At 44.0% G+C, this 20,866-nt stretch overlaps 1 protein-coding gene across 8 annotated transcripts in view; it reads left to right on the top strand.

The window, feature by feature from the left end:
- The window catches only part of clasp1a (cytoplasmic linker associated protein 1a), a 52,542-nt gene extending 36,343 nt beyond the window's left edge, over positions 1 to 16,199 (top strand). For 2 of the 8 annotated variants that reach the window (XM_077001754.1, XM_077001748.1), the window contains exons 24-42: positions 226 to 288; positions 1,140 to 1,243; positions 1,726 to 1,749; positions 2,513 to 2,757; positions 3,162 to 3,225; positions 3,585 to 3,748; positions 3,838 to 3,916; positions 4,016 to 4,159; positions 4,423 to 4,518; positions 5,046 to 5,192; positions 5,490 to 5,596; positions 7,204 to 7,351; positions 7,566 to 7,806; positions 9,084 to 9,140; positions 9,675 to 9,847; positions 10,865 to 10,993; positions 11,411 to 11,617; positions 11,974 to 12,090; positions 13,245 to 16,199. In XM_077001754.1, the coding sequence (XP_076857869.1) occupies positions 226 to 288; positions 1,140 to 1,243; positions 1,726 to 1,749; positions 2,513 to 2,757; positions 3,162 to 3,225; positions 3,585 to 3,748; positions 3,838 to 3,916; positions 4,016 to 4,159; positions 4,423 to 4,518; positions 5,046 to 5,192; positions 5,490 to 5,596; positions 7,204 to 7,351; positions 7,566 to 7,806; positions 9,084 to 9,140; positions 9,675 to 9,847; positions 10,865 to 10,993; positions 11,411 to 11,617; positions 11,974 to 12,090; positions 13,245 to 13,331 (2,396 nt within the window). In that variant the 3' untranslated portion in view covers positions 13,332 to 16,199. Of the gene's footprint in view, positions 1 to 225; positions 289 to 1,139; positions 1,244 to 1,725; positions 1,750 to 2,488; positions 2,758 to 3,161; positions 3,226 to 3,584; positions 3,749 to 3,837; positions 3,917 to 4,015; positions 4,160 to 4,422; positions 4,519 to 5,045; positions 5,193 to 5,489; positions 5,597 to 7,203; positions 7,352 to 7,565; positions 7,807 to 9,083; positions 9,141 to 9,674; positions 9,848 to 10,864; positions 10,994 to 11,410; positions 11,618 to 11,973; positions 12,091 to 13,244 lie in introns of all 8 variants that reach the window. The other 6 variants (XM_077001752.1, XM_077001750.1, XM_077001747.1 and 3 more) reach the window with 5 other exon arrangements.
- Positions 16,200 to 20,866: the final 4,667 nt, after the last annotated feature.

The following is a 20,866-nucleotide window of genomic DNA, read 5'->3' as shown; positions in this document are numbered from 1 at the left end:
GCCTGTCTCATTGAGTTGTTTTCCATGGCCCATTTGCGTCCTGCCTGCGGTCGTCTCCCAGTGGAGAAGCGTCCCCTCTCTCGTGCTGCTCGGGTAGTCGTTGTGTCGTGCGGGAGCATGCCGGGTGCGGTGTCTTACGCCAGGGATGGCGCGCCGTTGGGGTGGTTTTGTGGGGCACTAACCCTGGTTGGGGCATCAACCCCACCCCTCTTCCTGTCCCTGCAGCCTCCCGACGCCACTCCCGGTCCACCAGCGCCCTGTCCACGGCCGACCCCGTGGGCCAGTCAGGTGACCTGCATGGCGCCTCTCCAGAACCGTAGCACCAGCATGTCTTCATCCCGTGCACCTAGTGCTGTCTGCTCGGGCGCACAAACTCACACACCTCACATCGCGTTTTAGCGTCTGTGTTGCGCCCTGTTGTTGCGTGCTAGTCGACGGAGTACAGCGAGGTACTTCCCCAGCGATCTGAGGTGTGAGGTTTTGTCCATGTCATTTGTGCCGTGTCCATTTAGATGTTTTGTTGCGTGTTAGTCTGTATTAGATGCCTGTGGTTTCTGCTGATTAGAGAATCAATATTCTTTTTTTCTGCACCCGTCCAGTTTGTTTTATAGAGGAGCCACGATCAGTCCATTTAGTGCTTTTAAAATTTTTTAATTTTTTCGCTGGGATTTCATTATCGGCACATAGCAAGGCATGACTGATTTGAATAGTCATCCATCTTCATTTCTGACATCTGCTATAATGCCTTTGACAGTGTTTTGATTGTTTTTAGAATGTCACTCGGACTAGTCTGCATTGTGCTTTCAAGAACCTCCAGGTGTACAGACCTAGGGTGCATCTGGATATGAAATATGGAAATATTGTCTGTGGGTGCTGGGATTTGTTGCGTTCTTTTCATTGCTGCTTATAGTATGTGATTTATTATTTTTTGTGGTGATTTGGTGATATTTCTATCATCTGTGCTCTGCTATCATGGTCTTGGTCCCCTGCTTCTTCAAACGTCGCCTGGGGGTTAACAGCAAACTTCACTGTTTCCCTCCACCCTTTCCCTAAAGTTGCTGGTGTACCAGGTAAGTAGTGACTGGTTTTTGCTTTCTCGGTGTGGTCGTCCTAACTGGTGTTCTCCACCCTGCCCTCAGATCGGTTCGGGCTCATCCACCAGGCTCGTATCTCGGCCTCCGTCAACGCCATGAGGGTGCTGAACACGGGCACAGAGGTGGAGGCTGCCGTAGCCGATGCCCTGGTAAGATCAGCTCTTCTGGGTAATACAGGCCAAGGCCACACCCTTACGTTTTCATGCTTGTATCCGATTGATTTTGATTTGAATTGATGTATTATTTTGTTTCTAACCTGGTCATCTTTCATTGTATATTCTGACATGCTGTGGGTACGACAGGCCCTCTGAGGAGACATTAAAGCCGTAATTGAACATGTTATCTACTCCTTATGCATGAGGAGCAGAAAATGCCTTTACTGACAGAAACCATTTCCCTATTTTTAGATACCTCTTCATGGCATTTTAATGACTCTTAAGGTTGTTATAATGGCTCTTTTGAAGGGTAAAAGTTGTTTTCATAGACCACTGCACATTCCACTGAGTTTGCTGCCCCAGTACAGTCCACAGTTGTGGTTCCTTCTGTTCAGAGTCCTGAAGGACGCTTTTGCTTTGTGTCCCCTTTTGAAACGTGTCTCTCTGCTCTTCCTTTTGTCTGGTAATATCTTCAGCTGTTAGGAGACTCCAGGAATAAGGTAGTTGTTGATTTTACACCCTTTTTGTATTGCCATCCTTTCCACTAATCACATCATTCAGTGTGTGTGTGTGTAAGGCCAAGCTACAAGAGCTTCAGTACCATCATGTTTCTAATTGATTCATTTTAGCGGGTTAACACGCTCATCTCATTTGTGCTGTTCATCAACTTTACCGCCTTTAAGTGATTGGCATCATGTATGTGACTGTAAAGTACATATTGCTGAAACTTCATTTCATTTAAAACCTCAAAGTATTTTCTTGAAATACATTAAATGTCTTGTCATTGCCACCAAAATGTGATGACATGGTGTTTCATGGAGACCTCCATACACAAGCATGCTAGAAACAAGCTGTCATGGAGTGTGGCTTTTCTTGTGGAAGTAATTATTCCAGTCTGTTGAGACACAGTTATTCATGTAATCAACAGTGATTGAACTAAATAATATAAGCTGGGCTGTTGGAAATGTAACACCTGGGTGACCTGCCCTTCAGCAGTTAGCGTTGTGAATAACTTGGAATATTGTATTTTAATATTACCACCATAACGGTGTTAATGCTGTTAATTTAGTGAGTACTTTCTGCAACACTCACAAATCCTGCATGGCTTCCCATGGCGAGAGGAGGCACATAATTCAGATATGCATGATGACCCTTTTGGATGACCTGTTATGACCCTTTTGGATGGCCGTTATGAAGAGGCTGTGTGGTTTTGCCCCTCTCCCCTGTGGCTCGTGTAAGCGCTCCTGCCCCCTGCTCCCCCAGCGCAAACCCGTCAGGCGCCGCTACGAGTCTCCCGGCATGTACTCCGACGACGACGCCAACAGCGACGCCTCCAGCGCCTGCTCGGAGCGCTCGTACGGCTCGCGCAACGGCGCCATCCCGCACTACCTGAGGCAGACGGAGGACGTGGCCGAGGTGCTGAACCACTGCGCCAGCTCCAACTGGGCCGAGAGGAAGGAAGGCCTGCTGGGCCTGCAGAACCTGCTCAAGAGCCAGCGCGTCCTCAGGTGGGCTGGGGGGTGGGCCGGAGGAAGGGTGGGCGTGTCCTGGGCTGGGCCGGGGGAAGGGTGGGCGTGTCCTCAGGCCCTCGTACGTGGAACTAGGCTCAGCAGATGATCTCAAGGCTTTAATTTTTGCACACAGAATAAAGCTACAGTCAGTACTTTTCATATTAAAGGTACATTGTGTGAATTCCAGTACCAGGCTTTTTTTTTTCTTAGGTTAGGCAATATATCAGTTAAGTAGGATACTACCTCTCAATCTGCATAGCTCTGGAAACACGTCAGAACAGTCTGAACTATTTAAGATGTATTTCTTGAAGACGGACTACAGGCAGTTCAGATGTAGTGACTATAATTTACTGATTGAGTACATGTATTCACCAGTTCCCCTATTTGTGCGTATATTTCAGTCGAGTGGAGCTGAAACGATTATGCGAGATCTTCACCAGGATGTTTGCAGATCCTCACAGCAAGGTAACCACCAGGGATGGTGGCATGCAGCTTTGTTGTCTACTAATTTTGCTAGAGATTGAAGAAATGGAAACTTTGGTTAAACAGCATTGTAGAGTCATTTTAAATTGGTACGAACCAGTTACATTTAACCTGCCTTGAACACTGAGAATGTTTTGTGCCTATTAACAGAGTGTTTTATTTTTTGCATGTTCCGCCTTGGTGTGGATATTAACAGAGAGTAAGTGGTGCTTGTATGGTTCCTCACTCTTCCACTGTAAATGATTTTAAGGGGCATGCGCTCTTGTACATCAACACTTTGAGGACTAATTTAAATTCGTTAGTGGAACTAGACTGTTCATTTATATTCCACGTTGTCTCAGGTGTTCAGCATGTTTCTGGAGACTCTGGTAGACTTCATCACTGTTCATAGAGAGGAGCTGCAGGACTGGCTTTTTGTCCTGCTTACTCAGCTTCTCAAGAAGATGGGTGCTGATCTTCTAGGATCAGTTCAGGCTAAAGTTCAGAAGGCTCTGGACATCACTCGGTTGGAATCTTCTCTTCTGCTCTTTGATCATGCACGATCCCGTTCGGTTCTTCGTACATGCATATTAATATCTCATTACTGTTTTGCAGGGAGTCCTTTCCGTTCGACCAGCAGTTTAACATTCTTATGAGGTTCATTGTTGATCAAACCCAAACTCCCAACTTGAAGGTAATTGTTCTACACGAACCCATAACATAACAGACGTGTATGTACTGGTTGGTGTTCATTGTTTGACCCGTGTTCATTAAATGCTGGCTGAACCGACAGGTGAAGGTGGCCATCCTCAAGTATATAGAGTCCTTGGCGAGACAGATGGACCCTGCAGACTTTGTCAACTCCAGTGAGACGAGATTAGCCGTGTCCCGCATCATCACCTGGACCACAGAACCCAAAAGCTCCGATGTCAGAAGGGTAATGCCGCCACAATGTCGGGGATGTTACCACATGTTTATGGATGCCATAATGCGTCATAAAACGGGTTGGGGGTTTGTGCGCTACAAGCAGAAGGCCATGGATGTTTCCCGAAGTCAGTTTTTATAGGTCGACCTCATTGTGGTTATGAAGGATCCACAGATTTGCCCCACTGTTAACAGCCCAAGGGCGTGGCCCTGACACTCGGGCCTTACGTTTGTTTCATACGCTGTTGCACTGTGTGCCCTGCCACTGCGGCCTAGACCCTTCATAACTGGGCCAGTGAGGAGTTTTCAGGCAAGTCCAGCACTACAGCCCTTCTGCCCGGAGAGGCTCACCTGGAGGAAAGGTGTAAGCAGGTAGTGCCTCCCACCTGGCCTAACCACCAACCAGCACGGCCCGTCAGCCTCTAACTACCGCAAGAGTGACGCCTCCTAAAGCACGCCTTCTCTGTCTCTAACATGCATTCTACTGTCTCACAAAAAATGATTCCTGAACATCACAGCTCTTACGCCTTGTGATGTGATTGGGGGGGGAGGGGTCATGCAAATTAGATTGACTGATCAGAATTCTACCTTTTATTGTGCTTTGGGTAGATTGTTCAGACCCAATTGCCTCTTTTTTTCCTCTTCTGCCTAACACATTTTGTACGTTGTGACAAAATAACAGCGGTCTGAAACGTGCATGCGTGTGCCTCAACGTTAAACTGTAAAGGTTCTCCAAGTGGAACCGAAATACAACCCCAACATTTTAATTATTATTTTGAGAACTGTACCTTCCCACACACACGTCTTTAGTGTGTGCGGAGCCTCTCGCATGTTCAGTTCTTCATGGGCCACCTGATCTCTGGGCCCATGTCTCATGTGGCGTGGTCTGTGTTGCGTAGGCTGCCCAGGTGGTCCTGATCTCGCTCTTCGAGCTGAACACGCCCGAGTTCACCATGCTCCTGGGAGCTCTGCCCAAAACATTCCAGGATGGAGCCACTAAGCTTCTGCACAGCCACCTGAAGACGTCCAGCACCCCCGGAGGAGTGGTAAGTCCTCCTCTGCCTTCAGGCCCCTGCTCTCCTGTGCCCTATTCAGACTTTTCCAGATACTCGGTTCCTGTGTATTTAGATTATACGCAGATTATGGTTAAATGTATATTCACTTTTTTGAGGGTAGATAATGGGTCTTATCTTTTGATAGACTGTGCAGTAATGATTTAAAGTATTGTACCTCCCTAACTGCACTGACATTCACTAATCTATCTTTATGGTGTTATTATTTTCTGTATATGAGTGCGCGTGGATGCAAACAAACTTTATCGTTTTCCTCCGTCTTGTTTACAGAGTTCTCCTAGCAACACCATTGGACGCACGCCCTCCAGACACCCGTCCAGCAGGACGAGTCCTCTCACCTCCCCTACAAACTGTTCCCATGGTGGCCTGTCGCCCAGGTGACCTGATTTATTCACCGTCCCACTAACGCGTGATTGCACCGTGGCCGTGGTCGTCTGGTGGGGGGACTCGTGTCACATTCTGGGATCTTGCTTCCGTAATCTCTCTCATGCTAACCTTCACTGACCAAAAATAAATGTTTAGTTGCAGCACTGCTTTCTTCAAAACCCTAAAACTGTACTCTAGAGGTGGTTGAGATCATCCCTATGCAGCCGCACAACTTCACCCTGTATAATCCACCTGGATTACCTTGTATTGACTTACTCGTGTGCTCTTTTAACTTCATCAGGTTGTTCGTTATAGTTTTAAGGTCCTGCATGAGAAGTCAACACTGACTGTAGCTCAGAGAGCCTCACTGAACCTACATGACAGTTCCTGGCTTTCTTGTCCATTCTGAATCTCTCTTTTGTCTCTGCTAACCTCAACATTCCAACTACTATTTTTCTCTTTTCCTGTTAATCCCTCTATTCCCTCTCTCCTCCTCTTCTGTCCTCCTTCTCTCCTCCTCTCGTGTGTTTTTGTGCTTCCCTCCCTCTCTGGCTGTTCTCTGGGCCCAGTCGGTTGTGGGGTTGGAGTGTCGATGGGTTCTCAAAGCACCCAGCTGCCCCTCCTCCTCCGCCTCACCCCCCAGTTCCCACCGCCCCCTCGTTCAGGGCCCTCCGCTGCGCCCTGTCACCCAGGTAACTCGGCCACTAGCCTATCACTGCGAGGAGGGGCGGCATCGGTGCAAAGACCCCACCCACTCAGGACTTGACCAATCAGATAATGATATCATGTGTTGCTGTAATTCCTGCAGCATTTTGTCTTGCTGTGGTGGCATGCCTCTTAAATTACAGTGGGTTGGTGTTGGGGAGTGTGTGGGGGTGTGTGGGCCTGTACTTGAGGTCATGAATATACTATGTGTATCTAAACACTTGCACTACCATTAAGCCATCTAGAATACTTCATCATGATTATTTAGGCATGGCCAGAATTTTGGTTGTTTTGGCTTTGTACATAATTTGCACATAATTGTAATCTTTTCCTACTTGTGTCTTTTAATATCCTTTAGAATATATCCAGGTTGTTGATTTGTAATGGTTAACTGAATGAGTGGATGAATATCTTGAAAGAATGAATGCAGTTAAGGTTGCTTTTGTTGTATTTGAGATGCATTTTTGCTTTCGACGTGCTGTACGTAGCACATGCTGAAGAAACACTGGATTACACAGAACACTTAAACCAGTTGGCATGACTGCAGGACATGATGTTTGTCCATTTGTTTTGCACGAGTGCCCTTGCAAGACGAGGGATCCAAGATTTCATCTGTAAACAGAATTCGGGTTTAACTTCAATAGCATCATAGTTGTAATATCAAGAAACACAAGTTGTTGACGAGAAAAACACGATTGAAGCGCGTGTTCCGTTTCTGTCACCTGTGCAGCGTTCTCATTCACTCGGGTGCACATTTCAGAGCCACTCAGCTTTTGTTTCCTCACACCCCGGGGTCCAAAGTGGCAGCAAGTTGCATGGCACGCCCTCAGCCCCGCCCACAACGCCGCCCTCAACCCCGCCCACAATGCCGCCTGCAACCTGACCGTCCTCCTCTCTTTCTCCTGCTCCCCAGCCTGCTGGAGTACGACACGGAGAACATGAACTCGGACGAGATCTACAGCTCCCTGCGTGGTGTAACTGAGGCCATCCAGAGCTTCAGCTACCGCAGCCAGGAGGACCTCAACGAGCCCATCAGGCGTGAATGCAAGAAAGATGATGCTGTAGGTGTACAAATGTATCTGTTTTAGTCCTGCAATGGAGCTCCACACTAAATCAAACTTCACAAAACTCTGCTTCCAATATTCGTTTCGAAATGGATTAGTTTAATCTCATAAAATCGTAGCGTTATTACATTATCGCAACAGCTCTGGCAGCACAACATATGCTATTTGTTTACGTATTCATCAATGATCGTTGTGTGTGTTACTACACCAGGTTGGAAGAGAGGCAGTGTCCCCAGGGTCTGATGCTCGGTTAGGCTTGGATGTGGTGGACGGAGGCCGCACCGCCCTGGACAATAAGACCTCCCTGCTCAACACGCCGTCTCCCCGCTCTTTCACCGGGCCTCGCACGCGCGAGTTTGCGCCGTACGGCTACGGAGAGACCATCGGTGGTTATGATAAGAGCGCCCTAAATGAGGCCGTCTTCGACGACGACGTGGAGCAGTTCCGTGACTGTGAGTCTGAGCTCTGGAGTAGAGTTCACTTCTGTACCACGCCCACCTTTTCTGTTCCACACCATTTCATGCTTGAGTGCTGTCGTCACCGTCTGTATTTCCTGATGCTACAGCTAGGTGATCTAGATCTCAGCTGGGTTTTACCCAGTAGAGGGGAATACCAGCCACTGAAGCCTCCTTTATAGAAGCTCTTAAAAGGCACATGCTGTGCTGTTTATAAACTCCTGGGTTGTGGTTTCAGGTTGATATTTGCACTGGGTAAGTGTAACACTGTTGTATTATCTGCCTTGCTATAGCCTAGTCTAGCTTACAGGCACGCTACGTGTTCGTTAAGACTAGAAAACATAGTTGTTTAACTAGGGTGACCTTTTCTCCAATGTCCATTTTTTTGCGTACATCACGTGTGTGACGCACACAACTTTTGACATAAATCAGAAGTCTCCTCCTGATTACACCTCGCCTACACTTTTATTAAATGTGGCTTGTGACTCTAGTAAAACAGAAATTGAAATGACAGAATGATAGAAATTGCTATAAAATTTACATCAGGTCTTCTGAATATCAATAAATGAATGACCATGGCAACAATTTATCACACTTCAAAAAAAAAAATAGAGGAATATGATTATCTGGCCAGAGAGGTTCTGAAGGCAGTTCTCAGTCATGCAGGCTAATGAATACATTTGTTAAAAGTATGTATAGGCCTACATGCACACCCCTAGGATAGGGGGTTGAATAGACTAGTCTTGTAATTTTGTAGCTTAGCACTAAAAGATTGTTGGTGGACTATGTTTCTTGGTAGAAATTGTTGGAAATGTTTTTCATCATGGTTTTTTTTTCTGCCATTTTAGAGCAGCAGTAAACTGTGCGATGCCTGTAATGCCGTTAGCGGTTGTAAAGATGCCGTCGTGCAAGGCCTCTCGTGGCTTATTGCTTTAGTAAATCACAAATACGCCGACTTCAGCTAGAATGAAGTGGGAGGTCGTGGAAGTCTGGGGACTTTTAAAAGTGAATGAAACGAGTTTCATTCAGAAGATGAATGCAAAGCAATAGCGTTTCCACCGCTGTCGATCTCCCAGGAGTGTGACCATGGGATCACATCACAGCACCCTTGGAGGAACAAGGGAGTAGAGGGTGAATCGATACAGGTGTTTCACTGAGAGTCATCACAACTCCTGCTGCCCTCTCCCCTCCCCTCTCTCCTCTCCCCTCCCCTCTCTCCTCTCCTCTCTCCTCTCCCCTCTCTCCTCTCCCCTCCCCTCCCCTTTCCTCTACAGGCCGTCGGCAGGAGTGTGGTGAGAACAGGATGGTGCTCACCAAGGGCTTTACACCTGGTAAAGACCCGCACAGTAGAATAACGAACAGCCGTGTTCTCTTAACATCACTCCGTTTCGTCCCGCAAGACCCATTCATTTTCACGTTTCCCGTTTAACTCGTCTCATCTCCTGAGTGGCATGGCTTCTTCTAGAAAGTTCTAAAGATGGCATTTTCATGCTTGAATCACTAATATAGGACAGTACCTTAATATCCGTTGGTAATAACTGTCGGTTGAGGCTCTTTAAAACTGCATTAACATAATCGAGAGTTGTCTGGGTTTGATGTCGTTTCTTTGTGCCATTGGTGAAAACTAACAACCTCAACTTCAATTAATGTCTGTACAGAAGTCATGTTAATGTTGCATAACTAAACAAGTAACACTGGCATAAGAATCCAATGAAATCTCTTAACAGAAACGTCAACGCCGCCTCGAAGCACCGTACTGGGTGTATGGTCACTGAGCTGGTTGGCTGGGCCCAGACTTGAGCAGCCAGTAGGGGCCACGCCTGCATTGTTCTCTTCTCTGACCGAAGCTCCTCTGGGTCTCTCAGATCTGGTGGCTGACCTGCTGAAGGAGTTGTCCAATCACAACGACCGGGTGGAGGAGAGGAAGGCGGCATTGGTGGAGCTACTGAAGATCACGCGGGAAGACAGCCTGGCCGTGTGGGACGAGCACTTCAAAACCGTCCTGCTGCTTCTGCTCGAGACGCTCGGAGACAAAGATGTGAGTCCTCTCGCTCACCCCAGCTTACACTCACCACTTTGGTGTGCACGAACGGAGGGGCCGTGTCAGGACACGCAATTTAATAAATTATTTTTATACGTTTCAATTGAAGGTGCAAAGTTAATGAAATGTACTGGAAAAAGATCAATGGAACACTTTCAACATTCAAAACGTATTACCTAACTAAATACTCGAGCTCAATAATTTCGAATTGTTTTATACCCCGCAAAATCATAGACAGATTGTCCTGAGAGATAGACTCCATTAAATGTCCTGCCTGCAGTATAAACTAGAAAGGGCTCTTTAAATTGAGTGTTGTGCGGCATGTTAATTAAGCTACTGTACCCCTACTGTAAGTAAAAGCACACATTGTGCTTAATTAAAAGACGCTCCTCCAAACTTTCCATATGCATTTTTTTCATAACGCAGTAGAGAAACTGCCAGCCAAGCAGTGGCCACTCATCCTTCTGTTGAATGCCTGCTAGCGTAGTTTGCATGCTTCATAGCAAAGTGACGGCTGATATTGTACTCTTTGAAAACTGTAACCATTTCTTGGCATATCAGACATGCAGTTGATCAGACCTCTTTTTTTAAACACTCTGCACTCAGTGTCCACTTTTGTTTTCTTTGGTCCGCTCATTTTTACCGAAGGGCGAAAAAACGGCAGCGGGACAGTTGCACTCCAACAGAGGTCAATGTGTCTGGACTAGTGCGCCATCTATTGGGGAAATGAGGGTATCGCAGGGGAAAGGGGGAAAAGAGGAAATTTTTTGGGGGGAAATGGTTTTGGTTCGGCGGGCCGGATTAAAAAGCCTAACGGGCCGTAGTTTACCCATGTCTGGTCTAGATAGACACACACACACACATACACGTTAGATAATTTCTTAGACTTCAAACAGCATCCGTGATATTTCTTTCATTCGTTCGTTCGCTCACTCACTGGCATAGTGGTGCATCAGTGACGTGTAGGTACTGTATACACCTTGTGTGTGATTGACATGCGTCTCCTTCTGAAAGCACACCATCCGGGCCTTGGCTCTGAGGGTCCTGAAGGAGATCTTGAGGAGTCAGCCTGCCCGCTTCAAGAACTACGCAGAACTCACCATCATGAAGACCCTGGAGGCTCACAAAGACTCCCACAAGGAGGTTAGAAACACCGTCACCTATAGGTTTCTTTCACTGTTAACTTTGTTGGTCATAATCAACTTCTACTTAAAGTGATTGACACCTTGTAAGAGGGCATTGGCGGAGACGGTCGTCCCCTGAAGGACGGGGTCACTCGGGACGGTAGATACCCGTTTTGACTGCTGACCTACAGAGCTGGCTCTCGGATCTCTGGCTGTCTAAGTTTAAGCTGCCCAGAGTTGATCCTGTTGCCATTTTCCAAGAGTCACAAAGACCCCTGGATTGAGTGTCCAGAAGAAGGAAAAATGAATTTATGTGGTTCCATCACAGCCACATAAATCCTCTGTTTATTTTAATTTACTCAGTGAAACTTTTTTGTTTGTTTTGTTAATGTGGACATATGATTCACTGCGTTTCCTCCTGCTGCTCCCTGTGCAGGTGGTGAGGGCGGCTGAAGAGTCCGCCTCCACCCTGGCCGGCTCCATCCACCCAGAGCAGTGCATCAAGGTGCTGTGTCCCATCGTGCAGACGGCGGACTACCCCATCAACCTGGCCGCCATCAAGATGCAGACTAAAGTCATCGAGCGCATCTCCAAGGAGTTCCTCCATCAGCTGCTGCCCGACATCATTCCTGGACTCTTACAAGTGGGTCTCGTGTGCACCAGCCTTTTGACTTCCATGGGTTTAGATCCTCATGAATTGTATTTTAAAAGATTCATTTGCAAATGACGTGCTTAAACGAGCCTTGTTCATAGGCAATACAGGCAAAGATGTCATCACTTCAGTTGTCTGCTGATTCAAACCTTAATATTAGTTGCTCCACAGTTCTGTAGGTAATTTGATCTTTGGTAAACTTGGAGAAAATTAGGTCAGTGTCTGTTGTATGAGCAAAACGTCCAATGAGAAGATCTCCCTTGACTGGACGTCGTCACGTGTCCGTGTGTGGTGGAGGGAATGAATGCGTGTTCCTTAAGTGAGAACACCCGCCTCTCTGTCTGCAGGGCTATGACAACACAGAAAGTAGCGTTCGCAAGGCCAGCGTCTTCTGCCTGGTGGCCATCTACTCCGTGATCGGCGAGGAGCTAAAGCCACACCTGGCCCAGCTGACGGGCAGTAAGGTACTGCTGCCTCTCGTGCTCCGCAGCTCAAAGATCTTCCCCACCGCCACGTCCCTTCCACACATCAAGCCCCTTATCCCTCTCTGATATTGCAGCGTGGATTTAATTGCATAAGGTTGTAGGGAGGGGAAAGGTTTTAGTCTGGCCTGCAGAGATGTTGGACATTGTCGAGCAACCAGGTCTTGATGCATCTCTTTTTAGCTGGGTGAGATGAGCTTTTTGTGAGGAAGCACTACGCCTGAGAGACTGGTTGGTCATCTTTTGAGAAAAATCACAGTTCCCAATGTTCTGTCAAAGTGTTTACCTTCAAGCCCAAGTCTTAGTATGTGCTCGTGCCAAAAGTGAAACCTCAGTGTTGGGACTTGGTGCTGAAATTTGTTTTGCAAAAACATTCTGACAATTTTTCTGATTTTGATCAATTATCTCACATATGTTATAAAAAGCTGATACATTTGAGACCATGCAACAAGGTGAGATCTGGCTCCTTGTTACAATAGTATAATGGTCAGCATACTCTTGGGGACCTTGCGAGTCTGGTATTGCACCCAGACCTATTGACATGATAGGTTGATTATGATTATTGATTATGATAAAGCACTGAAATAAGCTGTATCAAAATGATTCCAGGAAATCATTACCATTCTTCCAGAGATCTTGTAAAGCTACATTATTGAGCATGCACCACATGATTTGAACCCTTCAACATCACCAATAACAGCCCAAATCTCTTGTTTTTCATACACTGTACTTCCGCTCATCTAAAATGGCATTTCTGGACACAAAAAAGTTCTGTAACTCTTTTATATTTTCTTCTCTTCACCTTTTATAAAACGTGCGTGCAGTGCGTACCACGGTACACTTTTATGGTAAAGTAGGGTCCTGTTAGGCCCTTCCTCAAGCTTCGTGAGCTCATCAGTGTGTCGCTGGGCTGGGAGTGATGAGTTGGAAGATAAACATGTATATTCCACTTCCAGGCTGTGGGCTGTAGGTGAGAGCGTGGTTCTTTTGAGCTGGTTAAAGGAGGAGCGTGTAGGTGAGGAGGGGGTGACTGGTGCGTTTTCCCCACTACTGTAGCCCTCAGTTAGGGTTAGGGGCTTTTTGTCTGATGTCTCTTGTGTGTTTGCCCATACGTGAGTGCTCTGTTCTCTCCACAGATGAAGCTGTTGAACTTGTACATCAAAAGAGCCCAGACCACCAACAGCAACAGCAGCAGTTCATCGGACGTGTCCTCACACAGCTAGCGCGAGCTCTTCCGCGGGGACGTGTCCTCACACAGCTAGCGTGTGCTCTTCTGCGGGGACGTGTCCTCACACAGCTAGCGCGAGCTCATCCGCGGGGACGTGTCCTCACACAGCTAGCGCGAGCTCATCCGCGGGGACGTGTCCTCACACAGCTAGCGCGAGCTCTTCCGCGGGGACGTGTCCTCACGTGTGGGGAACTTGGCTGTGCCTACACCACACCTCTGTTCCTCTTTATCGCTTCGACATCTTTCTTTCTCAACAACACGTCGTCATCGATTATACTGATGCGGGAAATGTTTCACCAAATTCTGTCGTTTCCTTTTCTCTCCTTTGTGAATGTTGGAGTTGGAGATGGATTTTTGTCGTTTTTATTTTATTTTCCACTGGATTATAGGGATCAGATCTTCCTTGACTGGCGTCACCTACTGGGTTAAATGTATTGAAGCATACACTTTCTTCATCTCTGAAGAAATGTCTTCATATTTAAAACTTGATAAGTCTTGATATTTTAAAATAAATAATGCAGTTTTTTTTTCCCAGTTTGGTAGTGTTAAGTTACATTGTCTATTGCTTATTGGCATATTACAGCACCATTGTGGGGTGGGGTGGGGGGGGGGCGTTTTAAATGGGCAACAGCTGTTCACGTTACCCATGTCACTTGAATCTCAGTGGTAGAGTATCATTTGGCTGGCCGAGTGATTGAAGTATTGTAAGCAAATATGAAGTGTTAAGGTAAAATGACAACAAAAGAAATGTAGGACTAAATATGAACTTTTGTTTCCATTGGCATCACGATAACGCGCCCCCAGATCTGTACACCTACCATACAGAAAATACTATGGACAAACTTATCTTTTGGATTTTATGTTTATTGAAGGCTGTTTTAAAGTGTTTGATGTATTATATTGAGTTTACTTAAGATGTGAAATCATTTTTTATTATTATTATTTTTGTTGTTTTTATGGTCAATTGTGTTTCTGCCATAGTGGCCCATATCCACATGACGGAACAAGAACAAACTATGGAATGTAGTTGAACCCCTTCAGTCCTCCCAGGATTTTGCATATCTGTTCAATTTAATGCACATATTCTGCAGAAAATTGAGTCAAAGAACATGTAAACAGCCTAAAACGAATCTGCTTGTGCAAAAGGTAAAAGACGACATAATCTCTCTGAAATCACAATGAAGAGCAATGTTGAAATGTTTCATTGCATTGAACACTGTGCAGCCTCTGTCCTGTTTACGAGTGGTATATGGAACTGCAGTTCTGGCCTGGTCTCCTCCATTAATGGCATATTCGTTTCAGTGCCAGCACCCAAAATACTTTGTTGAGTTCAAACTGTAGCAGGTGATGAGACATGAAGAAATGACAGATGCACCAAAAACTTAAATGAACTTTAATAAAATAAGTGTTTTGGCCTGATCTGCTCGTAGATTCCTGCTGTATTACATGTTATTGACATCAACTTTCATGGTTAATGCAATTTTCAATGTCAAATCCTGGGTGGAATGTATCCATTTAAACAGAACAGAAAAAACTTGGTTATACACGAAATGACAATCTGAAATATCAATTATTCAGAATTAAAACACTAAGTTGTAAAGAGCTGGGAAAATAATTAGTATGAGCTCTTAAATAATCAGTCCCATATGGGACGGGCAGGATCACAGCTGCTTCACTTTTAATACACTGAAAGGAAATTGAAGAACTTGAAAGGTTTTATTGCAATAAGAAAAAGAGAATCTGAGTTAATGAATGACTTTATTTACCTGAACCCTGTTCCCACTAACACGCAAACCAAGTACCGAACCTTAATGTTTATAATAACCTTAATGCTTGCAGTAAGACTTGATGTTTACTGATCCTAACAGATTAAACAGAAGGTTGTTTTGAGTCTGGTGGCAAAAACTGAACACTGCTAGGTCTTTTAGTTCTCATAGTATGTTTTGACCACTCTGAGGTGTGCACTCTGAAATGTGAGAACAGTGCTATACACGCATGGCCAGTGGCCCTGTGAAATCCCATTTAATTGGCACTCGAAGTAATTACCTCTCACTTTTCCCTTTTCAGCTTTTGCTATCGGGTGCTTTTTTGTACATAAATTTCATAAATTATTTTCTCTAACAAAAAAAAAAAGAGCAAAACTTGTTTTGCACCTTTTGCACGTTAGCAGATAGCCTGCATGTTTCTGAACAGACCGTGTTGCGCTGAAGTGCGTCGCCCCCTGCTGCTGGCGTAGAGAAGTCGCTTCCTCAGTAGCATGGACAGTCTGTAAATACAGTATTATTGGTTTTCCTATTTAGGGAGGTAACCAAGTACAAAATTCAAATAGTACTAAATGACTTGACCAAACGCTAATGTCGTCTGTTTTTCCATGAACACGACCATAATAAGATTCCAGCACAGACGGTGAAATCATCCCAGTTTTCATGCATTACTACATATTGGGGCATGTGTATCTGTACAAAGCTACACTGTGTGTGCGTGCCTTGATAATATGGGTTGTCTGAGTGGCCACGACCTGATTCAGAAATGGACCATAGACAAATCTTTAATATTGTTTGAACTAAGGTCCAATTTAAAAGGAGCCAGCTTTGAAGTTGAACACTGCGAGTATTAGCTTTGCATCCACCAATGGGTCTCTTGACTATCTGTGGAAATGTGGGGGCACAAAGTATTCCAACAAAGTTTTCGTGTTATAACTTGATTTTGTCATGTAATGCTCATATCTGTATTTATACATTTATTTTATTCTATCATGACAACTGTACAGTTGTTTTATTTCTTTTCTTTTTTTAAGGGCCACCCGTGATAGATTTGCAACTGAAGTCTGTTTGCCCTAGAAATAAACCAACCTGAAAGTTTACTAATTGATTTGTTTCTTTATGCTGTCGCAGATGTTGATTTTTAGAAAAAGCTAATCTGCATGACTATGAGAGAGAGAGAGAGAGAGAGAGAATATTAGTTTTGCAATTAGTAAAACAGCAATTAGTTTTGTGGTCTAAATATTAACAAGGTAAACTGGTTTATCGCCACTATGTGAAGGTCTTCCTTGCAGTGTCGATTATACCCCTGACTGAGAAAAGTCTGGGAGGGGGTGCAACAAATAAAAGTCCTTAGAAGTGCATGCACATGTATCGGTCAGTGGGTGTGTGGAAGAAAGATTTTGAGTAACCTCACAAGTAGTGTTGTCACGATACTAAGAATTACAACTTCGATACGATACTTTAAAAAGTATTGAAATTCGATACGATTTTCGATACCAAAGTCAGATACTGTGCTCATTTCCGTTTTAAAGGCTTTTTAAAAATTTTTTATAAACAAACAAATGAATATTGTATTTTGTTTCACAAATGTCAAATAAATAAAAGGTGTAGTCCCTACCACATTAAAACAGAAAAATAAATAATTGCACATTAATATAAATTAACAAATAATAGTAGTGCACTCTGGAATTCACATTTAGAAGTTAAAAAAGGCTAGTGCAAAAAGTGTATTTTAAGTATACTTTAAACAACTTTAACTCTTTAAGTAACTAAAACTTCAGTATTCATAGATGATTGATCCATTGTAGTACGATCACTCTTTTTTTCTCCCTGTATGCTGTCGCACTTACGGCTCTTAAACCAAGAATATGACATTTGCTAGGATACCATAATCGGACACATAATTTTGTATGCTATAATACTAGAAATGGGAATAATCACCAACCTCTTGGAATGTTTTGTACAAATATGCGTGCCTTCAGGTGTTTAGCCAGATTTGTTGTGTTAAGCTAGGTTTAAACTTTCGCGAGTGACCGTAGCGCGCGAGTCCGCACACCTTGTCCGCGTGCTTGAAAATGCTTGAAACAAATAGCTGTCTGACTGAACCATTCTCTTGTATTACGTTAACAAATACGAGCCTCTTGTAATTCCAGGACGAAACATGAGAGAACGTGAAGACGTTAAAATTGAGCGTTTCGAAAATAAACAACCATTAAATAATGTGATAAAAAAGCGAATAATTTCGAGTATATGTATAAATATTTAACTAAAGTTTAACCTGCTGGGAAATATTGAAATGGACCTTGAAAGTGACGTACAAGTGCTTTAATTCCTGACTGTTCATTGCGCTGCGGCGCGCGCTAAGTTACAAAATTCTAGAGGTGCACGACCTCGCGAATTGACAGCGCGCGAGGCTACCGCGATTACATCATTTTCACCGCGCGGACCCTCGCGCTGCTCGCGGCGCGTCAAGTATAAACCAGACTTTAGCGCCCTTCGTTGAAATGTTCCGAAAGCACCGCCTGCAAACTGGCTTGTTCATGTCCTTCGGTTTTCCATCTGTATCTGGTTCGAATCCAAAGTATTTCCACACAGCACTTCTGCTGCGAGCTGCGAACACACTGTGTTTGCTTTAGCTGCCATTTCAGCATTACCAACTGTTCTGTGCATTACGGCACCTTGGGTGGGTCAAACGAAAGCGCATTTTATGTAAAAAGAATCGATTGGCTCCTTTGGTTGGTACAGCTTTAAAGCACCGTTTGCAGACCGGTTTTGATGTGTCCACGGGGTTGCCATGACTGTCTGAAATGTATGCAAATAATTCCATATTTCGCTTAGTGCGTGTAGTTTTTCAACAAGCTGAGGACGGTCCGCAATATTGCTTGTATTATCAGCCATCGTACACCGTTTCTTCTTATTCTGCAGAGAGGAGGCAAGCGCTGCACTACTGTACGCGCACACTGCCCCCGTGTGGCACTCTTTGGAAATACTGCTCTTTAAAAAAAAAAAACGCACTTAGTCCTATAGCACCGATACTAAGCAAACTGGGTATAGTACCGTTTTTAATGACGAAGTATCGCGATACTACTCTAGTATCGGTATACCGTGCAACACTACTCACAAGTAGGAGACTGCCATGTTTCAGTGAGTAGAGATTTCAGGGCAGTTGAAGTGCTGTCATCATATCGGCCATATTAACAATCTGATACCAAATACTTTGTTAGGCGACTCAGATCTCTGTCCTGCAGAAAATGTTTCTTTTTCCTTTCTCTTAATCCCACTTGACCAACACTTGTAATTTGAAACCCCATTTAGAACTTCCCTTCCTATGAACTGTGCAGAGTGCTGTTCCAGAGGTCCGAAGATCTTCGTTTACAGAGATCCTTATAACACTTGCCTCCAAAGCCTGCCCTTGTAGGATGCCACTCACAAGGAACAAGGTCAAAATGCAGAAAAGTCTCCTGGTGGATACACGGCAAATTATATACAGAAGATTTTTAGCAGAAAACCCAGAACAAAATATATCATATTCCTTTTTTTTTGTTATCTTTGCCCTTTTTGTGTTGTTAATCCAACAATCCCTGAACGAGACACATGCATGAGTAAAATTGCATGAAAATCTGAGCTTTCTGGCTGTGAAGCTCAGTCAGCTAAAACTTATTGAGACTGCCAATCTGGAACAGTTGGTAGAGATGGTGTGCTGCAGCTCATCCAACCAAAGCTGCATGTATGGAGAGTGTGTTCACTGAAAGCACAAGAGTGTCCCTATCTCAAGTGCATATAACTACTTCAAATGTTTCTTTTACCCAGTGGAAGATGGATAAAAAGAAAGAGGGAGAAAAGGCAACTGTCAAGGTGACGTTTAAGAAATCTGTGAAGAGCCCACAAGACCTCATTCTCTTCCATAGCTACAAAGTGATTTAAACAGCATCACTTTAACATTAAGCAGCAGTATGTCTTCTGTCATGAACTGAAGAACATGTCAAGGGAAGTGGCTTTGATACATGTAGATTTTTCAGAAAATTGTAAATACAGCTCCCAAGTCTTGAAAGAGGTGTGGAACTGACTTACAGGCTGATGTCCATGGATCAAGAGGTACATGCATACATACACAAATACAGACACACTTAAATAATTAACTGTTTGATCAATATTATCAGTTCACAAGTTTAATAGCATGTAACAGGCATAGGTGTCTTTTACACTTGGGCATCTAGAAAGGCGCTACATAAATTGAAACATTCATTCATTCACCTCATTTAATTTCAAACGTATATTTGATGAGATGAGGCTTGGTTCTTATGCCTGAAAACACAGGACAGACATACACACACACTTTGTCAACACGAGTTATTCGGTTTAGAATGTTTTCTAGATTAGATGTTGTAGTTGCCATTGTTTTTAATTTGGGTTAATAAAACTCAGTTCAACTGTAATTTATGTCTGCCTCCAAGGCAGCACTCCTAAATATTGATGTTTTTTTCATCATTTTATGTCATGTAGAACTGATCAAACAAACAACGCCTCGTAGAACACCTCATTGATTTGATTTCAAAGCCACATGGGAGACACACTGTCATTCAAATCATCACACTAACATTAGTCACAATGCTGAATCTCATGACTAACATATCTATCATTATTTAACCTCACCTGTGAATTTCCAGCATCCTGTCCTCTAAGCCCTGTTTGTCCCTTCAACCCCGTTACCATCTTCAACCCTGTTACCCTAGTCTCAACCCCGTTACCATCTTCAACCCCGTTACCCTAGTCTCAACCCCATTACCATCTTCAACCCCGTTACCCTAGTCTCAACCCCGTTACCATCTTCAACCCCGTTACCCTAGTCTCAACCCCGTTACCATCTTCAACCCCGTTACCCTAGTCTCAACCCCGTTACCATCTTCAACCCCGTTACCCTAGTCTCAACCCCGTTACCATCTTCAACCCCGTTACCCTAGTCTCAACCCTGTTACTATCTTCACCCCATTACTCTAGTCTCAACCACGTTACCATCTTCAACCCCGTTACCCTAGTCTCAACCCCGTTACCCTAGTCTCAACCCCGTCACACCTACATTTTAATACGTCATTTATAAAAAATGGATTGAAATGTAATTTAATGTTTGTTGACTTCTGTCTAAAATGTTGAGTTATTATAAGCTTATTGATTTTGGTGAAGATTCTTTCATGAAAAGGGACATTTCAGACGTTAGTACTGCATAAAAGTGAGATTTATTTATCATTTTTGAATTCACAATTATTGAATTAGTGTTGGGGACATCTGCTTAACACAACATATATTTCTTCCATTCTCTATCTGACAAGAGTACTGACTTGGACCGTGTTTGCTTTTGTATGCAGGTATTTATAACTATTATTTTTTAAACGTTGGGAGCACTTAAAAAATTAGCCTAAAAAGGAGCAACCTGTATCAGATTTATTGTGCATAATTAATTTGCATTCTCCGAGTGGAAAATATCGCTAATTCGCAGATAGATCATTAAACAAGTTATATTATAATCATATTTTTGTTTGACTAAAAATGCTTTTAAGAGTTTACCGAAATAAAATTTCACATATGAATATGGTTATTTTATTCTGTAATGATTTAGATGTTTTTTGCCCTCAAATTAGTTGGCCCAGTTCCAACAATGAACGCCCAACTGATATCAAGACTACAGCAGGGATTGTTCCTGGTCAGAACTTCTTTACAATCTTATTCTTTGCATAGTATGTTTTAGTCAGAGACATTTACTTCAAGGTTT

This window comes from Brachyhypopomus gauderio, chromosome 4, assembly GCF_052324685.1.
Source record: "Brachyhypopomus gauderio isolate BG-103 chromosome 4, BGAUD_0.2, whole genome shotgun sequence".
Taxonomy (NCBI): domain Eukaryota; kingdom Metazoa; phylum Chordata; class Actinopteri; order Gymnotiformes; family Hypopomidae; genus Brachyhypopomus; species Brachyhypopomus gauderio.
The sequence above is the reverse complement of the archived record's forward strand: the minus strand, read 5'-3'. Positions and strand labels throughout refer to the sequence as shown.